The sequence below is a fragment of the Vanacampus margaritifer genome, chromosome 16 (assembly GCF_051991255.1).
Source record: "Vanacampus margaritifer isolate UIUO_Vmar chromosome 16, RoL_Vmar_1.0, whole genome shotgun sequence".
Classification (NCBI taxonomy): Eukaryota; Metazoa; Chordata; class Actinopteri; order Syngnathiformes; family Syngnathidae; genus Vanacampus; species Vanacampus margaritifer.
The window spans coordinates 2,816,263-2,833,542 of record NC_135447.1 but is presented as its reverse complement, the minus strand read 5'-3'; the positions used below and the strand labels follow the sequence as shown (position 1 = coordinate 2,833,542).

Genomic DNA, 17,280 nt, shown 5'->3' with positions numbered 1-17,280 from the left:
TTAACTCATTCACTGCCATTGACGGCTCTAGACGTCAAAAATTCATTTGAACTATTTCTATTAGTTTAACATTACCCCCCCCCCCCCCCACACACACACACACACACTTTTGTTAACGAGAGTATGAAAACCTAGAGAAAAAAATATTGGACATTTAGAACAGATATAAAATTTGTAATTAATCGTGAGTTAACTATTGAAGTCATGCGATTAATTACAATTTAAAAAATTAATTCCCTTACGCCCCTAATTTTTAATACTCTTTTCTTTAAAAGAAAAAAAGATGATTAAAAACAAAATGTCTAGGTTTAACAAAAGTGGGGAAAATTTTTAAACTAATAGAAATAGTTCAAATTATTATTTTTACGTTTATAGGCGTCAATGGCAGTGAATGAGTTAATGAAGAAAAAATGCCTTAAGCAATGCAACTTAATACAACACAGTGAAACACTCTCAAAACAGTTGGGTCAAAAAGGGACAAATCCAGTACTTGGGTCAATTGGACAACATTTTCTGGGTCATTTTGTAGAAAACAGTCCCAAAAATGAGGTCATTTGAGTCGACTATCACATGCAGGAATATTGATCATGTAACTTATTGCTGACCTGCTGCCGGACGGAACAAGAACATCTTGCAGCTGAGGCCTGCAGGCTTGCGAACAGTGACGTCCCCTTTCCCCGAACACAAGAAGCTGCTTCCAAAATAGACGGTCACCCAATCCCCCCCCCACCCCCACACTACCCCCCCCCCCACCCCCCAGTCCAGCCATCGTCCTCTCTCGTCGCCCGCCTCTGCCCCCTCTTCTGTCTTTGTATTGGGAGGACTCACGCAGTCGCCTCAGCCGACCCGCGACAGGCAGCGAACCAGAACCAGAACCAGAACCACAGCAGTCAGGGTTGAGGGGTCTCCCCAGTCCCCAAAGCGTGAGGTGAGCTCCTCGTGACTCGCATTTGCCTGCGCGTGCGCGTGCGTCGCAGTCAGTAGACAAACCCGTGGCAAAAAATGAATATCTTTACGTTGCGAGTTATTCTTTGCCCCGTCGGGGGTCTTGATGAGCAACTGTTGACTCTGCGACTTTTTTGTTTTGTTTTTGTGATGACATGACCGCACTTTAAACTAGCGAGGAAGGTCTTGCATTGCATGGTATGATGTTGCGCGTGGACGTGAACGCACCACGGTGGACTGGCTCGGTCCCGGGACTATTTAGGACGAAGGTCTGGCATGGTAGGTGGGGGGGGGGGTGTGACCATGTACCAGCATGTCTAAATTAGGAAGGGGGCACTCGCGCGCGCGGGGCGAGGGAGGAGCAACCTCATTACCTGAGGCTTTTCTTCCAACGTGAATATTATTCTTATTATTTTTAAATGTGATCTCATGCAAAACTCCGTCCAAAGCTGCTGACATGTGCAATGTTTGATGAATGTTGTTGTTAAGTCTTCCAAAACACTTCGCTGCCACACATGAGTGAACGCTTGTGTGCAAAGTCGTTGGGAGCCAGCAAATGTCTTTAGGACGCTTTCATCGATCTCGTTTTAGTCCACAGAAGACCTCCTGCGTGACGTGTTTTTGTTGTGTTGAGGTCAATGTGCACTAGTGACAATCGTCTATTAATATCTCAACTTGTAACAGGCGCTGATCCTCACGACTATCTTTAACGCTTGGCGCCTCGGACAGTTTACACAACATAGAGACAAAACAGGTCAAAGGGCACCAAAGTCAAAAAAAATAAGTGAAGGTTGGAGTGAGAAATTTGGGGTCGTCAGGGCATGTGCGAGGGCGAGCGTGCCTAAAAACGGCATGTAACTAAATTGCACAAACCGCAAAAGATTGCTAGCTTAATGCTAACCCATAACCGAAAACACGGTAGACAGGCTAAGGAATAGCATCTGGGTAGCCATTTTAAAATGGGTGAAGCAAGGGATATTTGAAAAGCAAATATTATAGCAGTTCATTGGATCTCTTCCAGTAGTTGTGAAACTCTTCATTTTTGTCTGCATGACTGTTTAATAACACCCCTTGTGGCCAAGGAGCAAAATACACTTGTATGGCAATGTACCACTTATACGCAACAAAGGAGCATGCGTCCTCCGTTTGTCTAGCGTACGTCCACATTTGCCGAGCTAGCGTACGGTCTTTTGTTTGTCCTTCATTTAATCATTTGACTAGCATATGTCCTTCATTTGTCTAGCGTATGTGCTCCGTTTGTCTGCCGTATGTTTTGTTCTCCCGACTTTATTTAGCTAAGCCCAATCTTTTACTTCTGAATGGCACCAGATGGAGATCTCCTGAGCATTTAGCTGTTCTGTCTGTCACTTTCCAGATGAAACACCAAAGGCGATAAATGTAGAGCCAATAAATTCTAATTGGATCATTTATGGCGTCACAGTTGATGAGTTTTCATGGCACACGAGTTCCCCCGGCACAAAGAATCACTGCCGCGGTGTACGCATGTCCTTTGTTTGTCTCCATGGAACGTTGAACATGCAACCGCCATTGAAGCTCTTGAAAGAAGCTCAATACGTGCAGTGAAAATGCATTTTTGGCGATCCCAAGCGAAGTTTTGAACAGTTTTGTTGTCTGTGACCTCCTCCCCTCCTCAGTCTCCGCCCCCTGCAGCCATGAGTCGCAGCATCGTGCGGCAGAGCAAGTTCCGCCACGTCTTCGGCCAGAGCGTCAAGGCCGATCAGAGCTACGATGACATCCGCGTCTCCAAGGTCACGTGGGACAGCTCCTTCTGCGCCGTCAACCCCAAGTTCCTGGCCGTCATTGTGGAGTCCAGCGGGGGCGGAGCTTTCCTGGTCATCCCCCTCGCAAAGGTCAGTGCACAGTTTCCGAGAGTCGGGCCCCAAAATTGAGTGTTGCCATTTTCCCCTGACACCAGGAAGCTCCCGCTGTCTCGCACCCTCATGACACGTGGAAAAGTCCCCTTGCAGTGCCTCATCACTCGGCTATAAATACTCTTCTTTCGTGTGTGTGTGTTAGTAATGTTGATACACATGTTCACAGCACACAAATGGGGTGTCATGGTGGACATGCAGCATACAAATAAATGTAGGACACATGACCTTGTAATGAGGAGTTTTGACCTTCGTGGACTTCATCTGAGGTAGTGGTGTGTTCTGTAGATGGGTCGCGTGGACAAAAACTACCCTCTGGTCATCGGACACTCTGGACCCGTCCTTGACATCGACTGGTGTCCCCATGACGATAACGTGCTGGCCAGCGGCTCGGAGGACTGCACCGCCATGGTAACCAGCAGCTGATTGTGTTTCCATATTTCCGGTTGAACTGTCAACTGACCTCTTTTTGAGGGTCAAGACTTGATTTTAGTTGGGGTTAGGCAGTCAGTTGTGAGGGTAAGGGGCTAGGAAATGTCAAATGTCAATGGGATGTTCCCACTAAGATAGTAAGACAAACACGTTGGTGTGTGTGTGTTTGTGGGCCACAAATCGGAATGTGACGTGCACAGAGGTGGCCAATCCAGGTCCAGAAAGTAAAAATCCTGCCACAGTTTGGCTTTAGCCCCAGGTGCTTGCTAGCTAGCTAGCTAGCTCCCATGATGCTCGTTTACCTGCTAGCTAGCATCAGGGGCTAAAGCCAGACTGTGGCAGGATTTCTACTTCCTGGACTTGTATTTGCCACCTCTGAACGTGCGTAACGGCATTTTTTGTTTGTTTGTGTTATTGCGCCATCTGCAGGTGTGGCAGATTCCAGATCACTCGCTGGTACGCCCCCTCACGGAGCCCATTGTGGTACTGGAGGGCCACTCCAAGCGTGTCGGCATTGTCAGCTGGCATCCGACCACGCGCAACATACTTCTCACTGCGGGTACAACACACACACAAACGTGCACACCATCCATGCAGAGTTGTGCGAACGCGTCCTTCCCTTCACAGGGAGCGACAACCTGATCATCGTGTGGAACGTGGGCACGGGGGAGCCGCTCATCTCCATGGACGACCACCCCGACCTCATCTACAGCATCAGCTGGAACAGGAACGGAAGCTTGTTCTGCACCACCTGCAAGGACCGCCGCCTGCGCGTCTGCGACCCGCGCAAGGCCGAGGTGGTGGCGGTGAGTGGTCCGACTTGAGCGAGGGTGCCGGCGAGGCCGTTGCTAACGCGAGCCGCTGACCCCCACCCCCCCCCCCCCCCCCCAGGAACGCTTGGCTCCTCACGAGGGCATCCGACCCATGAGGGCCATCTTCACCAGAGACGGGAACATCTTCACCACAGGATTTACCAGGATGAGCCAGAGGGAGCTCGGACTCTGGGACCCAGTACGTTCAACTTTCAAATAAATGAATGCTATGCATGTGTAGAAGCAAATGTACGGAAGCGTGGAATTGCCAATGTGGAGTAAACATTTTCATCAAACTTACTCGCAAGTAAACGTACTTGTTGGCTAAATACTAAAAACATGGCATATTTTCCCATAATGCCACAGAGTTGTGATTTGCGCATATACATTATGGGAAAATATGCAATGTTTTAGCATTTAACCTACAAGTATGTTCGAATGTACTCGCGAGTACGTTTGAACGAACTCGCGAGTACGTTCAAACGTATTCGTGAGTACATTCGAACGTATTCGTGAGTACGTTCGCACGTATTGGCAAATAAGATCAAACATACTCATGAGTATGGTCAAATGTACTTGTAGGCTAAATGCTTAAAACGGCATATTATTTTCCCATAATGCCACGGGGTATTGAGTATTGAAAACATTCTGGGAAAAAAATGCTATATTTTTAGCATTTAGCTTACAAGTATTTTCGAACGTACTTGCGCGTATGTTCAAAACTATTTGTGAGTACGTTCAAAGATACTGGAGAACAGGCGAGTATGTTCAAACGTACTCGCAAATACGTTCAAACATAGTACTCACAATCAAACATACTAGTGAGTACGTTCGAACGTACTTGTGGCTAAATGCTAAAAACATAGCATATTATTTTCCCATAATGCCACGGGGTATTGAGTATTGAAAACATTCTGGGAAAAAAATGCTATATTTTTAGCATTTAGCTTACAAGTATTTTCGAACGTACTTGCGCGTATGTTCAAAACTATTTGTGAGTACGTTCAAAGATACTGGAGAACAGGCGAGTATGTTCAAACGTACTCGCAAATACGTTCAAACATAGTACTCGCAATCAAACATACTCGTGAGTACGTTCGAACGTACTAGTGGCTAAATGCTAAAAACATAGCATATTATTTTCCCATAATGCCACGGGGTATTGAGTATTGAAAACATTCTGGGAAAAAAAATGCTATATTTTTAGCATTTAGCTTACAAGTATTTTCGAACGTACTTGCGCGTATGTTCAAAACTATTTGTGAGTACGTTCAAAGATACTGGAGAACAGGCGAGTATGTTCAAACGTACTCGCAAATACGTTCAAACATAGTACTCGCAATCAAACATACTCGTGAGTACGTTCGAACGTACTAGTGGCTAAATGCTAAAAACATAGCATATTATTTTCCCATAATGCCCCGGGGTATTGAGTACTGACTTGTGCATGCAGATTCTGGGAAAATATGTTTTTAGCATTTAGCCTACAAGTATGTCTGAACGTACTCGCGAGTATGTTCAAACGTATTTGCGAGTACGTTGAAAGCATTTAACGTATTGAACGTGGACGCAAATGCATTCGAACCGCAGTTGCCTACAAATGTGAGCAACAGCAAAAAAAAAAGTCAGCCATGTTGTTTGTAAAAATAAAATAAAAAAGGTGTTGAAATGAGTGAAATTAGTCATCTATATGAGCGGTTCCAAATGAAGTCTTCATCTTCCTCAGACCACTTTTGAAGAGCCGATCGCACTGTTGGAGTTGGACACGAGTAACGGCGTCCTGTTACCGTATTACGACCCAGATGCCAACATGGTCTACTTATGCGGCAAGGTAAGCAGGGGTGCCAAACACATATTTCTGGCGTAGTTATGGTGTTAATCCAGTAAAAAAGAAGTTTTTCAATTTATTTTGAAAAAAGAGCGTAACAAAAATGGATTCCAATATCTTACTGTTAAAAGTGAAGACATAGCAAGAAACAGGAAGTGGACACAATTTGACTTCGCGGGCCACATCAAATGATGTGGAGGGCCGGATCTGGCTCCCGGGGCCTTGGGTTTTGGCCCTTGTGATATATATGGACATGCAATGTGTTGCTTGACTGCATTGTGTGTGCGTGTGCAGGGAGACAGCAGCATCCGTTACTTTGAGATCACCGAGGAGCCGCCCTACGTGCACTACCTCAACACCTTCAGCAGCAAAGAGCCGCAGCGGGGGATGGGCTTCATGCCCAAAAGGGGCGTGGACGTCAGCAAGTGTGAGATCGCCAGGTGAGGCCACGCGGCTAGCGACGGATCCACAACGCCGCCAGATTCTGCACATGGCTCACAATACTTGTATTTGCGCCAAGGTTGTACAAGCTGCACGACAAGAAGTGCGAGCCAATCACAATGACCGTTCCCCGAAAAGTAAGTCCCGCCCTACCCGATCCGGCCTATCGCTCGTGATGAGTTGCCATAAAGCTTGCTGACTTGCTCAAATGCCGCGGGACAGTCGGACCTCTTCCAGGACGACCTGTACCCGGACACGGCCGGGCCGGAGCCGGCCATGGAGCCCGAAGAGTGGCTGGAGGGCCGCGACCAAGACCCCGTGCTGATATCCATGAAGGAGGGCTACGTGCCGCCAAAGAGCCGCGAGCTCAAAATGTCCAGGAAGAACCTGCTGGAATCCAGGCCCGCCCCCCGCCGCAGCATGTCCACGTGTGATGCCGCCAGCCTGCCGGTCAGTCCTTCACTTTGCGGCAGTTTTCAAGATAGATCTTGGGTCTGCAACCTGCAGCTCTGGAGCCACATGTGGCCCTTTAGTCCCTCTCCTGTGGCTCCCAATGGATGGCTTAAAAAATTAGTGGGGAAAAATATATGCGTATATATATATATATATTTTGTGTTTGACATTTTTGTGTTTTTTAGAAAAAATATTCTATAAATGAATTAATAATTAGAGCACGGACATCTTTACCAGCTAAAAATGCACGAAACGCCTCTCACTGTTCAGATTCAACAAGGAAACGGTGAGCAACTCTGCGAGAACATAATCAACTGCAGCATCCATTCGCCTGTTTGGTTTGTTTGTTTCCATCCGCCAAACCGGCGCTTATTTGGTTTTGTCCTGCCTAAACGACGCCTGATTGGTCCGACCTAAAAAAGCTCGGCTGCAAACGTATCAGCGGGAGCGGTACACGATGCATTCGCCGGAGTTTGTGAGAATTCAACTTGCTGGCAAGATTAGTAGCTCTTGAGTCCTTAGTAAATTAGACTAAGACTAATCTTCAAATGTTTTGCGGCCCAATTGCGGACACATTTTTTTAGCCTAAAATGGCTCCTTCTCTAGGAAAGGTTACTGACCCCTGGTATAGCTCAACAAGCAGAATGAAAGGAAGGCAAAAGGATGTTTGCGCCGTCACGGTTTCATATATTTTCTCCTTCTCTATCCTTTGCACCAAGTGTCTTACCTTCAACTTTGACTTCTTTTCTAACTTGCCTTCTGTCGCTGTCCTCCTCTCCTTGTCATGTGCCTGTTTCCTCTCCTTTGTCTCCTCCTCTCCTTTGTCTCCTTGCGTCCTTGTCTCGTCTGTCCTGGCGTCTGGTGGTGCAGCCCGAGCTGCTGCAGAGGCTGCTGGAGGAGATCCAGCACCTGAAGGCGACAGTTTTGTCCCAAGAGAAACGAATCTGTGACTTGGAGAACAAACTGTCCCAGTATGCTAATGGGATGGCCTGACGGGGCGCACCCCTGCGCCCCCCTCCAGGAGAGGCCCTGATGGACGCTTGTGACGTGTTGTGCAAAGCTGCAGTGGCGACGCAGCACGCTGTGCTGGGACAGAATCCGCGGCGCAGTACGACAACGTACGACAGACCTTCATCCCAGACAGAGTCAAAACTCTTTTCAGCGCTTTTGGTCCAAACGGGGACAAGGATTGAGGGTTTGAGGGACACGCTAAACTGACAACGTGGAGGAAATGAGACAAAAAGATTCCTACTTGGAAAGTACAGCAGCAAATGTTTGAAAAAGTAACAAGCCTTTATTTTGCTGAGTCAGCTCATCTCACAATCCTTCATGACAACAACGTAATGTAAATAGACTAAAAGGAGAAAAAATATGTTTAATCTGTAGCAAAATGTTGTGTTGTGTGAAAGAGTTGACACAATGTCAAAATAAATGACTTTTTTTTTTTTTAATTTTTATTTTATTTTACTTCTTTCATCTCCTGCAACAATTTGCTGAACATTTATTGTAATTATGGTTTCTCTCGGTTTGTCGTCTTTATTTATATAAGTGGAATGGTAAGAAAAAAAATGCTTGGAATGTTACTAACAAGACAATTGCAGTCGACGCGGCCACATAAAATGATGTGGCGGGCCAGATCTGGCCCCCGGGTTATGGGTTTGACACCTTTGCTCTAAAGGTTCTTCACAAGTTGTAATGTGGCTTCAGTGGTCAGCAGGTACTTTTTCACAGATTATTTACTACAGTGATACAACATTTCCATCAAATCAGCAGCATTTTGTAGTTAAATTAGACAAATTCATAGTTTTATAAAATGAAAGCAGTTGAAAGCAGTTCTTGGAAAAGGGTCCATTTTGGGACGCAAAAGCATTTTTTTTTCATATTTTTTTCAAATAATCTTTAAAAGGAAAGTCAACCTTAAACATTTATGACAATAATATGTTATATGTGACCTCACTAGTCTGAACGTGACATTTTTATTAATAATACATTTGTGGAATCTGACTTATGAAGCAAAATCCAGCCATTTTTATACATCTCAGGGGGCGGCCATTTTGCCACTTGCTGTCGACTGATGATGACATCACAGTTGCTCAGGGCTCAGGCAAGGACCAATCACAACTCGCCTGTTTTCTGAAGCTGAGCTGTGATTGCTTTTACCTGAGACATGAAAAAACAATTGTGATGTCATTGTCACGCAAAAGCAAGTGGCAAAATGGCCGCCTTCTGATGTTGATTCAAAACTGCTGGATTTTGCTGCCTAACTCATATTCCACTAACTAATATTAACCAGAATACCGTATTTTCACATTACTGTCCCCCCCGGGGGGGGGGGGGGGGTTGACTTCCGCTTTAAATGATAAACATTGGGAGCATTTGAAACTGCAGTACTGATGTCGGCCACTAGGGAAGGGAATCCCCCAAGGGCCACACATTAGCGCTATTCAAGCATTGGTCACCATTGGCATTGGCGAAAAATTTTCCACAGGACTTTAGCAGACGTCCAAGCTGTGTAAGACTGCAAGTGCCAAAGTGAGCACAGCGCAGCTGAAGGAAGTCGGAGCGAGGATTGAGGCCGCGGAGGTGAAGGCGTTGAAGGCGCACGTGTCCACATTGCCCACGTTGTCCACCACCAGCAGCTCCACATCGGGCGAGTCGCAAAATGCGTCGTAGGTCACCAGCGTGTCGTTCTGGTTGTCGGCGGCCGGCCTGAGGTTCAGCGTCCCGTTGCCTCGAGTGAGACTGACCCGCTCCACGCCGGACCCTTCGGCGCCGTCGCTCACCAGCAGCATCAGCTCCCACGGGAGCTCGCTACCGTTCTGCGCGCAGTTGACGATGCTCAGCAACTCGCAGACGGGAGCTGTGAAGTCCGTCACCTGCCAGGAAACAGGAAGTGGTCAGAGGATGTTGGCCATGCGGAATGTGACAAGGCGAGGCCACCAACTGGATTTAGGACGGAGATCCTGAGGACAATGTAGTTGACGTCCTCGCCTTCGGGACCCATCGCCTCGATGACGAGGCTGACGGTGGTGCCGGATGGCGTGTTGGTCGGCACCGAGAGCATCACGGTGCCGTTGGCGCGGACTAGTGGCTCCACCGGGAGAGTACTAGGAGCACTGGCGTTGTAGAGCGGGTTGTTGGTGGTGACCCGGATTGAGACATTCCCTCTGATTCCATTGGCGATGACAGAAAAAGGCACTGAGAACGGCGTCCCGGGAACGAGGTTGCCCTCTGCTTCGGCCTGAACACCAATAACATCAGCCATCTTGTCATGTGATCTGCTGGAACCCTGCTGCGCCGACCACTCACCCTGATAGTTAGATTGGACGCTCGCAAGCTGGTTGTCACCTCCCTTTGGAAAGGAAAGGCTCTTCCCGTGGTGGCGTCCACCTCGTTTCCCTTCACACGCACCACAAACGGCACCGACGGAACCATTTCGAACCGAGCCAAGTAGCTGCTGCGCCCTTGCGACTCCACCTCCCCTGGAATCTGCAGCGACCCCGCTGACTCCACCAGAGTGACCTCAGTTACAGTCGCCGTGCTGCTGCCTGTTACTCTCAGTAGTACGGTGCCGTTGGTGCCTTCAAAGAAAAGGACACATTAGAAAGGCGGCCAGGCATGTCATTCAGTGCCATTGACGTCTATAGCCGTCATTGCCACTGAATGAGATCAGCGTGGAAAAGGAAGTTCTCCTACCGGCTGACGGACGTGTGTCGAGAACATCAAACGAGTTCATTAAGGGTATGTACTCCACAAAGTCAAACAGGAAGTCAAGGGGACTCTGACCTTTTAAAGCAAAACGATTGAGCAAACAATTGCACATTTTCTCGTTTCTCCTAAGATTCTATTGGCGGAGAACTCACCTGTGGCCCTCAACGTGTATGGATTTGTTGCCAGCAGTGCTATTTGCCACGTCCCCACGTTTGGCCTCAGCTGCAAAGTTTGCAAGTTTCCCACCGACTGTGGAGGCGAGACCAATAAATCCGCACCCATGTCGGGGATTATCAGCGTATCGCCTGCAAAGACATTAAGTGCAACGCATACCATTTAAGAAATTGCTGTCGGCGGTGTTAACACGTCCGTTGTTGTGTGTATTGAGTTTGCGTTTCACCTTCAGGGTCCGTGAGCGTGATGCTCGTAGGATTTCCCGTTATAAAAAGTCGGACGTTGCTGGTGGTCTCGTCAACCACGAAGTTGAAGTTTTCGTTCTGGCCCGGAGTCCGGGATGCCCGCACAAGTGTCACCTGAGAGAAGTCAGCGATCAGACACGCTCAGCTTGACACACGTGCCACTCGCAGCCGAGCGACAAAGTCGGCGCCATCTTGCCGGCGCTACCAGAGAGGAGCTGGACAATTGCCCGATGATGCTGGTGGCGTCCAAGAGTTCGTCCTTTTCCACTTCTACGACCAGACCTCCGGCTGCCTGGGCCACGTCTTTGTACACCTGAATGTCTGAATCCGCAATCCTGCTGTACACCTCTCGGTCAATTTGTCGCCGCCTTCGCCGCCGACTGTTGGACGGTGTTCCTGTGATCAGGAAGTAGACCTGTGTGGAGAAAAACCTCTTTGATGTGATGTATCGTCGGTGAGGATCTTAGAGCAGCACAAAGTGAGACCATTTTGGCACCCACCATAGATTGAGTGCGCTCGATGAGACTGATTACAGTGGACTGGAGGTCTTGGTCTTTGGCCGGCGCATCTGTAAAGAGGAAGATGTCCGAGCTCTGGGGAGCATTCGTCAATGCCAACTTGACATGGAAAAGGAGAGGACAAAAGTGTGAATTTTCCTCCTCGTGATTTTGTAAATCACAATTGTTGTCACATTTCTTCTGTATTCATTCATTCGTTCGTGTTTATTTTCACCTTCAATATAAAACATAAAAGCATTCACCACTTCCGTCAGTGTATTTACACCTAAGAAACAGTTTCTTAGGTTTTAGCGCCATCTAGTGGTGACCTAATAATTCATTCATTCCAAAAAAACACTGTTAATTTCAATAATATGCAAAAAAAAAAAATTGGTTCTATCACATCAGTGTACACGTTTCCATATAATCATAACTCCAGTAATCGCTAATTGTATAACAGGAGGCTGACATGTTTAGCCGCCATCGTTGCTTTACACACCTACCCGAAGAACTTTGCGAACTTAGTTAGCTTCGGGCGGTGCTTGTAGCTAGTGGACCTAATGGGTGTCAGCTGGGGCCAGCAGGTGGTGGTAGCTGAGTCCCGTCATTCGGGCTCCGACCACTTGTCTCCGTCAGCTTTGCTCTCGCTAGCTTCTTCCGCTAGCCATTCTTGTTTGCTGTTCCAGCCTCCAGCTAATTCTTGCTAGCCGCTATCGTTAGCTGCTGTGAAGTTTTTCTCTGAGACCAGTATAGTGCGCATGCTTCAAAATGATTATATTCCATTAGCTTGCCACTAAATAATTCACACTGTCCCTTTCACAACCTCACAGTGCCTTAGGAAGTTACTGAAGCCATCTCACAAACACTTTTGGTTCCTAATCCTGAGAGTCAAGCTCCCATTTTGGGGAACAGCTTCCTCAATCTGATTTGGGGCTCAGACTCCTTAATATTTTGGAACCTGAATTCCCCCCACTTTCAGAAATAAGCAAATTATTGTCGTTTCCAATTGAGTCATGGGAAGGTTCTAAAAAGTGAATTGAAGTTGAATAATGAGGCCTATGAGATACAGTCTCGAGGAAGTCAACCCTAACCCTCATCCATGTCTGTTTTTTGATTGTGTACCATTCATTTTGGAGTTCTGTTAACAACAAACATGGTCCCGGCCACCACAGCTCCCAAGTACATAATTCCGCCTGGCGTTTTCCTGTTTGAGGCGCATTTCTGCGTCATCAAGTTGTTCTGGGATTTGAAGAATAAAATTCAGGTAGGTGACTGTACCCGAAGGCCTGTGAGACTCAACTCCCCTTCATCTCCCCCACCGCTTGCTGTCAGATCATCAACAAAGCCCCTGAAGACCTCTGGATCACTCGTCCTGGTCACCGGCCCGAATCCTGAACCAAAGAGAGGTCTTGTATTGTTTTTCGGTGACAGTTGAAAACAGTCTGCATCCCAAGTCTGTACCTGGATCATTGAAGGGCACGAGAATGTAGAACAAAGGCTCATTGTCGGTTCCCACTTGGGTGTTGATGAAGGAGGAAGTTGCGCTCTGCACGGCCGCAATATCATCGCTCATACTCTGCGAGGTGTCGATCACGAAACACAGAGCGTTCCCAGATCCTCTGGTGATGCCCAACATCCTGATTAAGGAGAGATGAGCTTTACGTTACGCTGCGCCGAAATGTGCGTGCGCGCCGTGTGTCCATGTTTCTGTGCCGTCGCTCAGAGCAGCGTACTGGAGAAAGGGCACATTTCCCGCCGCCTGGCGAATGTTCTCCAGGATCTCGCTGGTCGCCGATGTGGCCAGACCGGCCGCTGTTGAGTGAAGGAATCCGTGCTCGGAATCAAAGGTGTCTTTGTTGATCCCGCCGGTGGGCTCGATCCTGCTGGTCACGTCCAAGGCTCCTCCATGGCTGCACTTTCCTGTCCAACAAGTAATGTGGGCCTCATTCACAAAGCAGATTTGTGCTTCCTTTTTTTAGATTTCATCATGCAGGATTGCGCAACCTGTCACGAGTGGCCAAAACATGCCTAATTAAAACTGAACTGCAGTAATAAACTAACCACCAGAGGCTGCTGGAACTGCACAAATGGAATTAGAACCTCACCTTTTTAACATATGAGCCGCTTTTAATATCGTGACCCGACGACGATGATATTGTGGCAGTTTTAATATCACAATATTGCCCTTATCTTTACATCTTTGATAATTAACATTGTCATATTGTCAGTTTCTGTTCTTAACTAGCAATATCGAACAATATCAACTTTTTAAATAAGGATAAAGACAAAGTTTGGGGGCTGACATTCTAATTGATTGCCCTTAACGCCCTAAAGCAGTGGTGTCAAAGTCCGGTCCTCAAGTGCCTGAGTACTGCATGTTTAGGTTTCCCACGTTCAACACAGCTGATTCATATTTAAGATCATCAGCTGATCATTGAATCAGGTGTGTTGGAGTAGAGAATCCTCACAAACATGCCAGACTCTGACACCTGTGCCCTTAAAGAGTTTACTCAAAATCCCATAGAGCAGAGGTCCCCAACCCTGGTCCCCAGGGACCGGTATCCAGCCTGTTTTCCATGCCTCCCACAGCCAACACAGGTGGAGATCATTATCAGCCTTCTCCAGAGATTGCTGATGATATGAATCACCTGTGTTGGCTGTGGGAGGCATGGAAAACAGGCTGGATACCGGACCCTGAGGACCAGGGTTGGGGACCTCTGCCATAGAGCGCTGGTGTCAAACGAGGCCAGAGTCTTGCAAGATCAGAATCTTTATCGGGCTCCCTCGGAGCTTGCTGATGAGCCGATCCTTTGAATCAGGTGTAAATTAGAATAAACGGAGTTTCACTAATATACGCAAGAAAACTGGGTGGTGCGCATGTGTCATGAATCTGATGGTGATTTTGTGTATATGTGTTGCATCATTTACCGCTGGGCTTGGTGTCGATGACGGGAATGATTCCAAAATATCCCGTGGTCAGTATCTGGTTCTGGGTGATGCTCTCCAGGATGTTGTTGCTGCAGTCGTCCCCATCGCAGCTGCGGCAGGTGGGCGTGTCCACACCTGCCGTAATGGTTGGCGTTTTAAGCTGCGCTTCTTCCTATGATCTCTTCTTTGCTTACCTGCTATGTTGCCGATGCTGGTGTCGGATCGAATGAGGTTGGAATTTGGAAATGTATTGCCGTTCTCCGCCCAGTTACTGTGGCTGTAAAAATCCTTCAGGTTCAAGGCAAACCGAAGAAAGTTGATTGGAAGTGAGACAAAGACGCAGCGGGTAAAAGAAGGAAAAGAAGAGGAGGACAACCTGTAATGTGTGCAGGATCCCTCCCAGGTTTTCCTGGGCCGCCTCAAAGTTTTGCTGCCTGTTGTTGGCCTTGACCGTCTGCAGGCCCGTGGTGATGATGTTGCGACCGCTGGCGAAGGTCTCGTCATCAAAGTGGAAGCTGGCGTTGAGCGCTTCGACCAGGTCCACGCGTATGTTGCGGATTGTGATGGACGTGATGGCCTCCTCGAAGTTCTTGACGGAGCTTTCGGCCCTGCAGGCCGTGGCCACGCCTGTGGCGGTGAATGGCTGCGCCTACACACGCACACGTGAGTCTTGTTTAGTCACTTGTACTTTATCTTAAGCGACAATTTGTTCTTTTTTTTTTTTTTTTGGTTTGTTAATTTTATTAGAGGCTTATGATTTGGAGGTCTGGTCTAATTGCTATCGTGGTGAAATTACATTTCAAGACATAATCCTCACAAATGAAATGACACCGATCCAAAGTCCAGCGCTATTCAATGAGCGGAGAGCTTGTTTTCCCCGAGTAAAACCGCCATTTTGACTTGTGAAGTAAGCTCGGAATTGTCCATAACCGAAATAAACTCCACCTACCCCGGGAGGCAAGAGAACTGTTTGTCTCATTATTTTCCAAACACCAACGAACCCAACCCAGCGTGTTTTTTAACATAAACCAACAACACAAACACAAACGTGATGTTCCAGTCAGAACAGTAAGGAACTGAGAAGGAAATCTCACAGGAAAGGTGAAGTCGTTATTCTCGGCTTCGGCCTGCGCACGGCACGCCTGCACGGTGACATTCAAAATGGCTTCCTCTGTGATCTCCTGGTGACTCCTCGAACTTCCCGGGAGAATTCCGAATCCCTGAGCTCCAGTTTGAAGCAGCAGGATGCTCAAAACCGTCAAAACAGACGGCATGTCTTCCTGACCTGTCTGAAAAGAGGAACAACAACTTTTGCCGAGTCACCTGTGAGCCACTGACCCTAATTGTCACCTGCCGTGAGTTTTTCTTCTTCCAATGAGTTGGAAGAGGAGTGTGCTGAAAGTGTGGCCGCTTCTCTCCTCAGTTCACGAGAATGACATCAGTATGTCTGCTGCGGGAAAGACTCAAAGTCACGCAGGACCTGTTCAACCTGTTCAGTTTCTGGTGACGCCGGTAAGCAGAATTTTGACCTTTGCTTCAAGTCTCGCAATGTCATGATGATTTGATTATATGCCTAATTGTTAAGTGTGATTATTTGATTCTGTTTTTGAATGCTCTACTGCTCGAATTATTTTTTTTTGAGGGGGAAGGTTTTTATCAAACGTGTTAACTTTCAGAAGTGTTTTTTAGTGTTGAATTACTTTGCGCATAAAGAGACAACTAGGGTTGGGGTTAGGAGTGAGGGTAATCCTCTCATCTACCGACCGTTGGTGGTCAACCACGTGGAACCCGATTCCCTAATAGACAAATTAAACACGTTCACTTTTCCACTTTCTAAAAGTCTCTGGCCTTTGGTGGTGGCTGCTGGTGGACCACTCGCCATGGATTTGCCCAACCGATACCGCCATTACTCACCATTGCACTTATATGCACTTCAAAGGCTTGGTATTTAAGGTGTGTCGGTTGTTTGACGCGGCTGAATGGTATAGTAAAAGATAATTCATTTATGTAGTGCTTTTACACCTTACAAGGCCCTCAAAGCACTTTACATTTTGACGTGTATTTTTTTTATATTCCTACTGCGTACGTGGTCATTGAACGCACCTAGAGTCCACTCACTGCAAAATACGAGCGAGTGCTTGCTTTTCTTTTTGTTTCTCCGCAACAACAAAAAATTGTTTCTAAAACTGAAAAGCACGTGTGTTTTTCATGTGTTTATTGAAAAACATGCGTTGTACCCGCGGATATAATTTGGCACGACAACGAGAGGGAACCTGGCGTGTTTGGTGGAGAACTTTCCCAGCTGTTCATTTCGGACACAGACGACGAAGGCGTTTGAGGGATTTTTGGACGAGGATTGATCAAAAGTAACGTGAGTACATTGTTAAATACGTCAATTAAGTACAACCGAACTCCGTTTTGTTCCCGCTGCCTTTCAAAAAAATGTGTGAGCGTGAAAGCATGCTACCGTATGTTTTAAGCTAGCGAATGTTTTACCATGCCTTGCACCTTATGGTCGTGAAATACGGTAAGTTGTGTTACACTTTTGATTTCAATACGTGAATGGATAATTTCTTAACGCGCTGTTTGTTTTCAAACATTCATTTAGGTAAAAAAATTTTTTTTTATATATATATTTGCAATCTCTTGATGAAATCATTATTTAAGTAGGTTAAAAAAACAACTCAATTTAAGGTCAGTGTTTATGATACTGCATGTTAAAGTGGCTCGCAATCATTAACATTTATTACAAAAAACTTTTGTCTCATTTTCAATGAAAACTTCAGCCTACTACACTATTAATGGTGTTATTTTCATACTATTTATTAAGGTGCTTGCTACTGGGTTGGGTGTAAAAATTCGAGAATCAAAGTTTTCACATCCCCCAGGTGGAACAATAATTTGGTACATTTGTGTAATTCT

The 17,280-nt window shown here is 46.8% G+C and overlaps 3 protein-coding genes across 16 annotated transcripts in view; 2 read left to right on the top strand and 1 right to left on the bottom strand.

Moving 5' to 3' along the window:
- Nucleotides 1–4: 4 nt before the first annotated feature.
- Nucleotides 5–8,254, top strand: coro6 (coronin 6). 2 transcript variants are annotated; one of them, XM_077545854.1, is made up of 11 exons: nt 5–928; nt 2,601–2,816; nt 3,126–3,248; nt 3,699–3,828; nt 3,897–4,075; nt 4,161–4,280; nt 5,808–5,912; nt 6,204–6,349; nt 6,430–6,487; nt 6,573–6,800; nt 7,674–8,254. In XM_077545854.1, exons 2-11 carry the CDS (start codon nt 2,619–2,621, stop codon nt 7,794–7,796), a joined length of 1,410 nt encoding a protein of 469 aa, XP_077401980.1. In that variant the 5' UTR covers nt 5–928; nt 2,601–2,618; the 3' UTR covers nt 7,797–8,254. The 2 variants fall into 2 exon arrangements, with proteins under 2 accessions (XP_077401980.1, XP_077401979.1); XM_077545853.1 differs by lacking the exon at nt 7,674–8,254 and having other exon boundaries at nt 6,573–7,452.
- Nucleotides 8,078–15,801, bottom strand: LOC144035826 (von Willebrand factor A domain-containing protein 7-like). The gene is made up of 15 exons (XM_077545826.1): nt 15,453–15,801; nt 14,735–15,007; nt 14,553–14,646; nt 14,359–14,493; nt 13,164–13,350; nt 12,892–13,067; nt 12,709–12,821; nt 11,434–11,550; nt 11,139–11,348; nt 10,915–11,047; nt 10,667–10,819; nt 10,500–10,589; nt 10,113–10,384; nt 9,748–10,044; nt 8,078–9,679 (listed from the first exon to the last, which is right to left on the bottom strand). The coding sequence occupies exons 1-15, from the start codon at nt 15,630–15,632 to the stop codon at nt 9,296–9,298; spliced, it is 2,814 nt and encodes a 937-aa protein (XP_077401952.1). The 5' UTR covers nt 15,633–15,801; the 3' UTR covers nt 8,078–9,295.
- Nucleotides 15,341–17,280, top strand: part of LOC144035828 (sodium- and chloride-dependent GABA transporter 2-like) — a 28,957-nt gene continuing 27,017 nt past the window's right edge. For 4 of the 13 annotated variants that reach the window (XM_077545845.1, XM_077545837.1, XM_077545834.1 and 1 more), the window contains exons 1-2: nt 15,341–15,683; nt 15,782–15,870. The gene's annotated coding sequence lies outside the window, so the exon portion shown is untranslated. Of the gene's footprint in view, nt 15,714–15,781; nt 15,871–15,896; nt 16,730–17,280 lie in introns of those variants that run through there. The other 9 variants (XM_077545844.1, XM_077545838.1, XM_077545833.1 and 6 more) reach the window with 5 other exon arrangements.

Bases quoted from the DNA above. Each gene is read 5' to 3' on its own strand.
- coro6 (XM_077545853.1), top strand. From the start codon at position 2,619: ATGAGTCGCAGCATCGTGCGGCAGAGCAAGTTCCGCCACGTCTTCGGC. The intron at 2,817-3,125 runs GTCAGTGCACAG...TGTGTTCTGTAG, and splicing joins TGGTCATCCCCCTCGCAAAG to ATGGGTCGCGTGGACAAAAA. The intron at 5,913-6,203 runs GTAAGCAGGGGT...GTGCGTGTGCAG, and splicing joins TGGTCTACTTATGCGGCAAG to GGAGACAGCAGCATCCGTTA.
- LOC144035826 (XM_077545826.1), bottom strand. From the start codon at position 15,632: ATGCCGTCTGTTTTGACGGTTTTGAGCATCCTGCTGCTTCAAACTGGA. The intron at 10,590-10,666 runs GTGAGTTCTCCG...TTGCTTTAAAAG, and splicing joins ATACACGTTGAGGGCCACAG to GTCAGAGTCCCCTTGACTTC. The intron at 9,680-9,747 runs GTTGGTGGCCTC...GTTTCCTGGCAG, and splicing joins GGATCTCCGTCCTAAATCCA to GTGACGGACTTCACAGCTCC.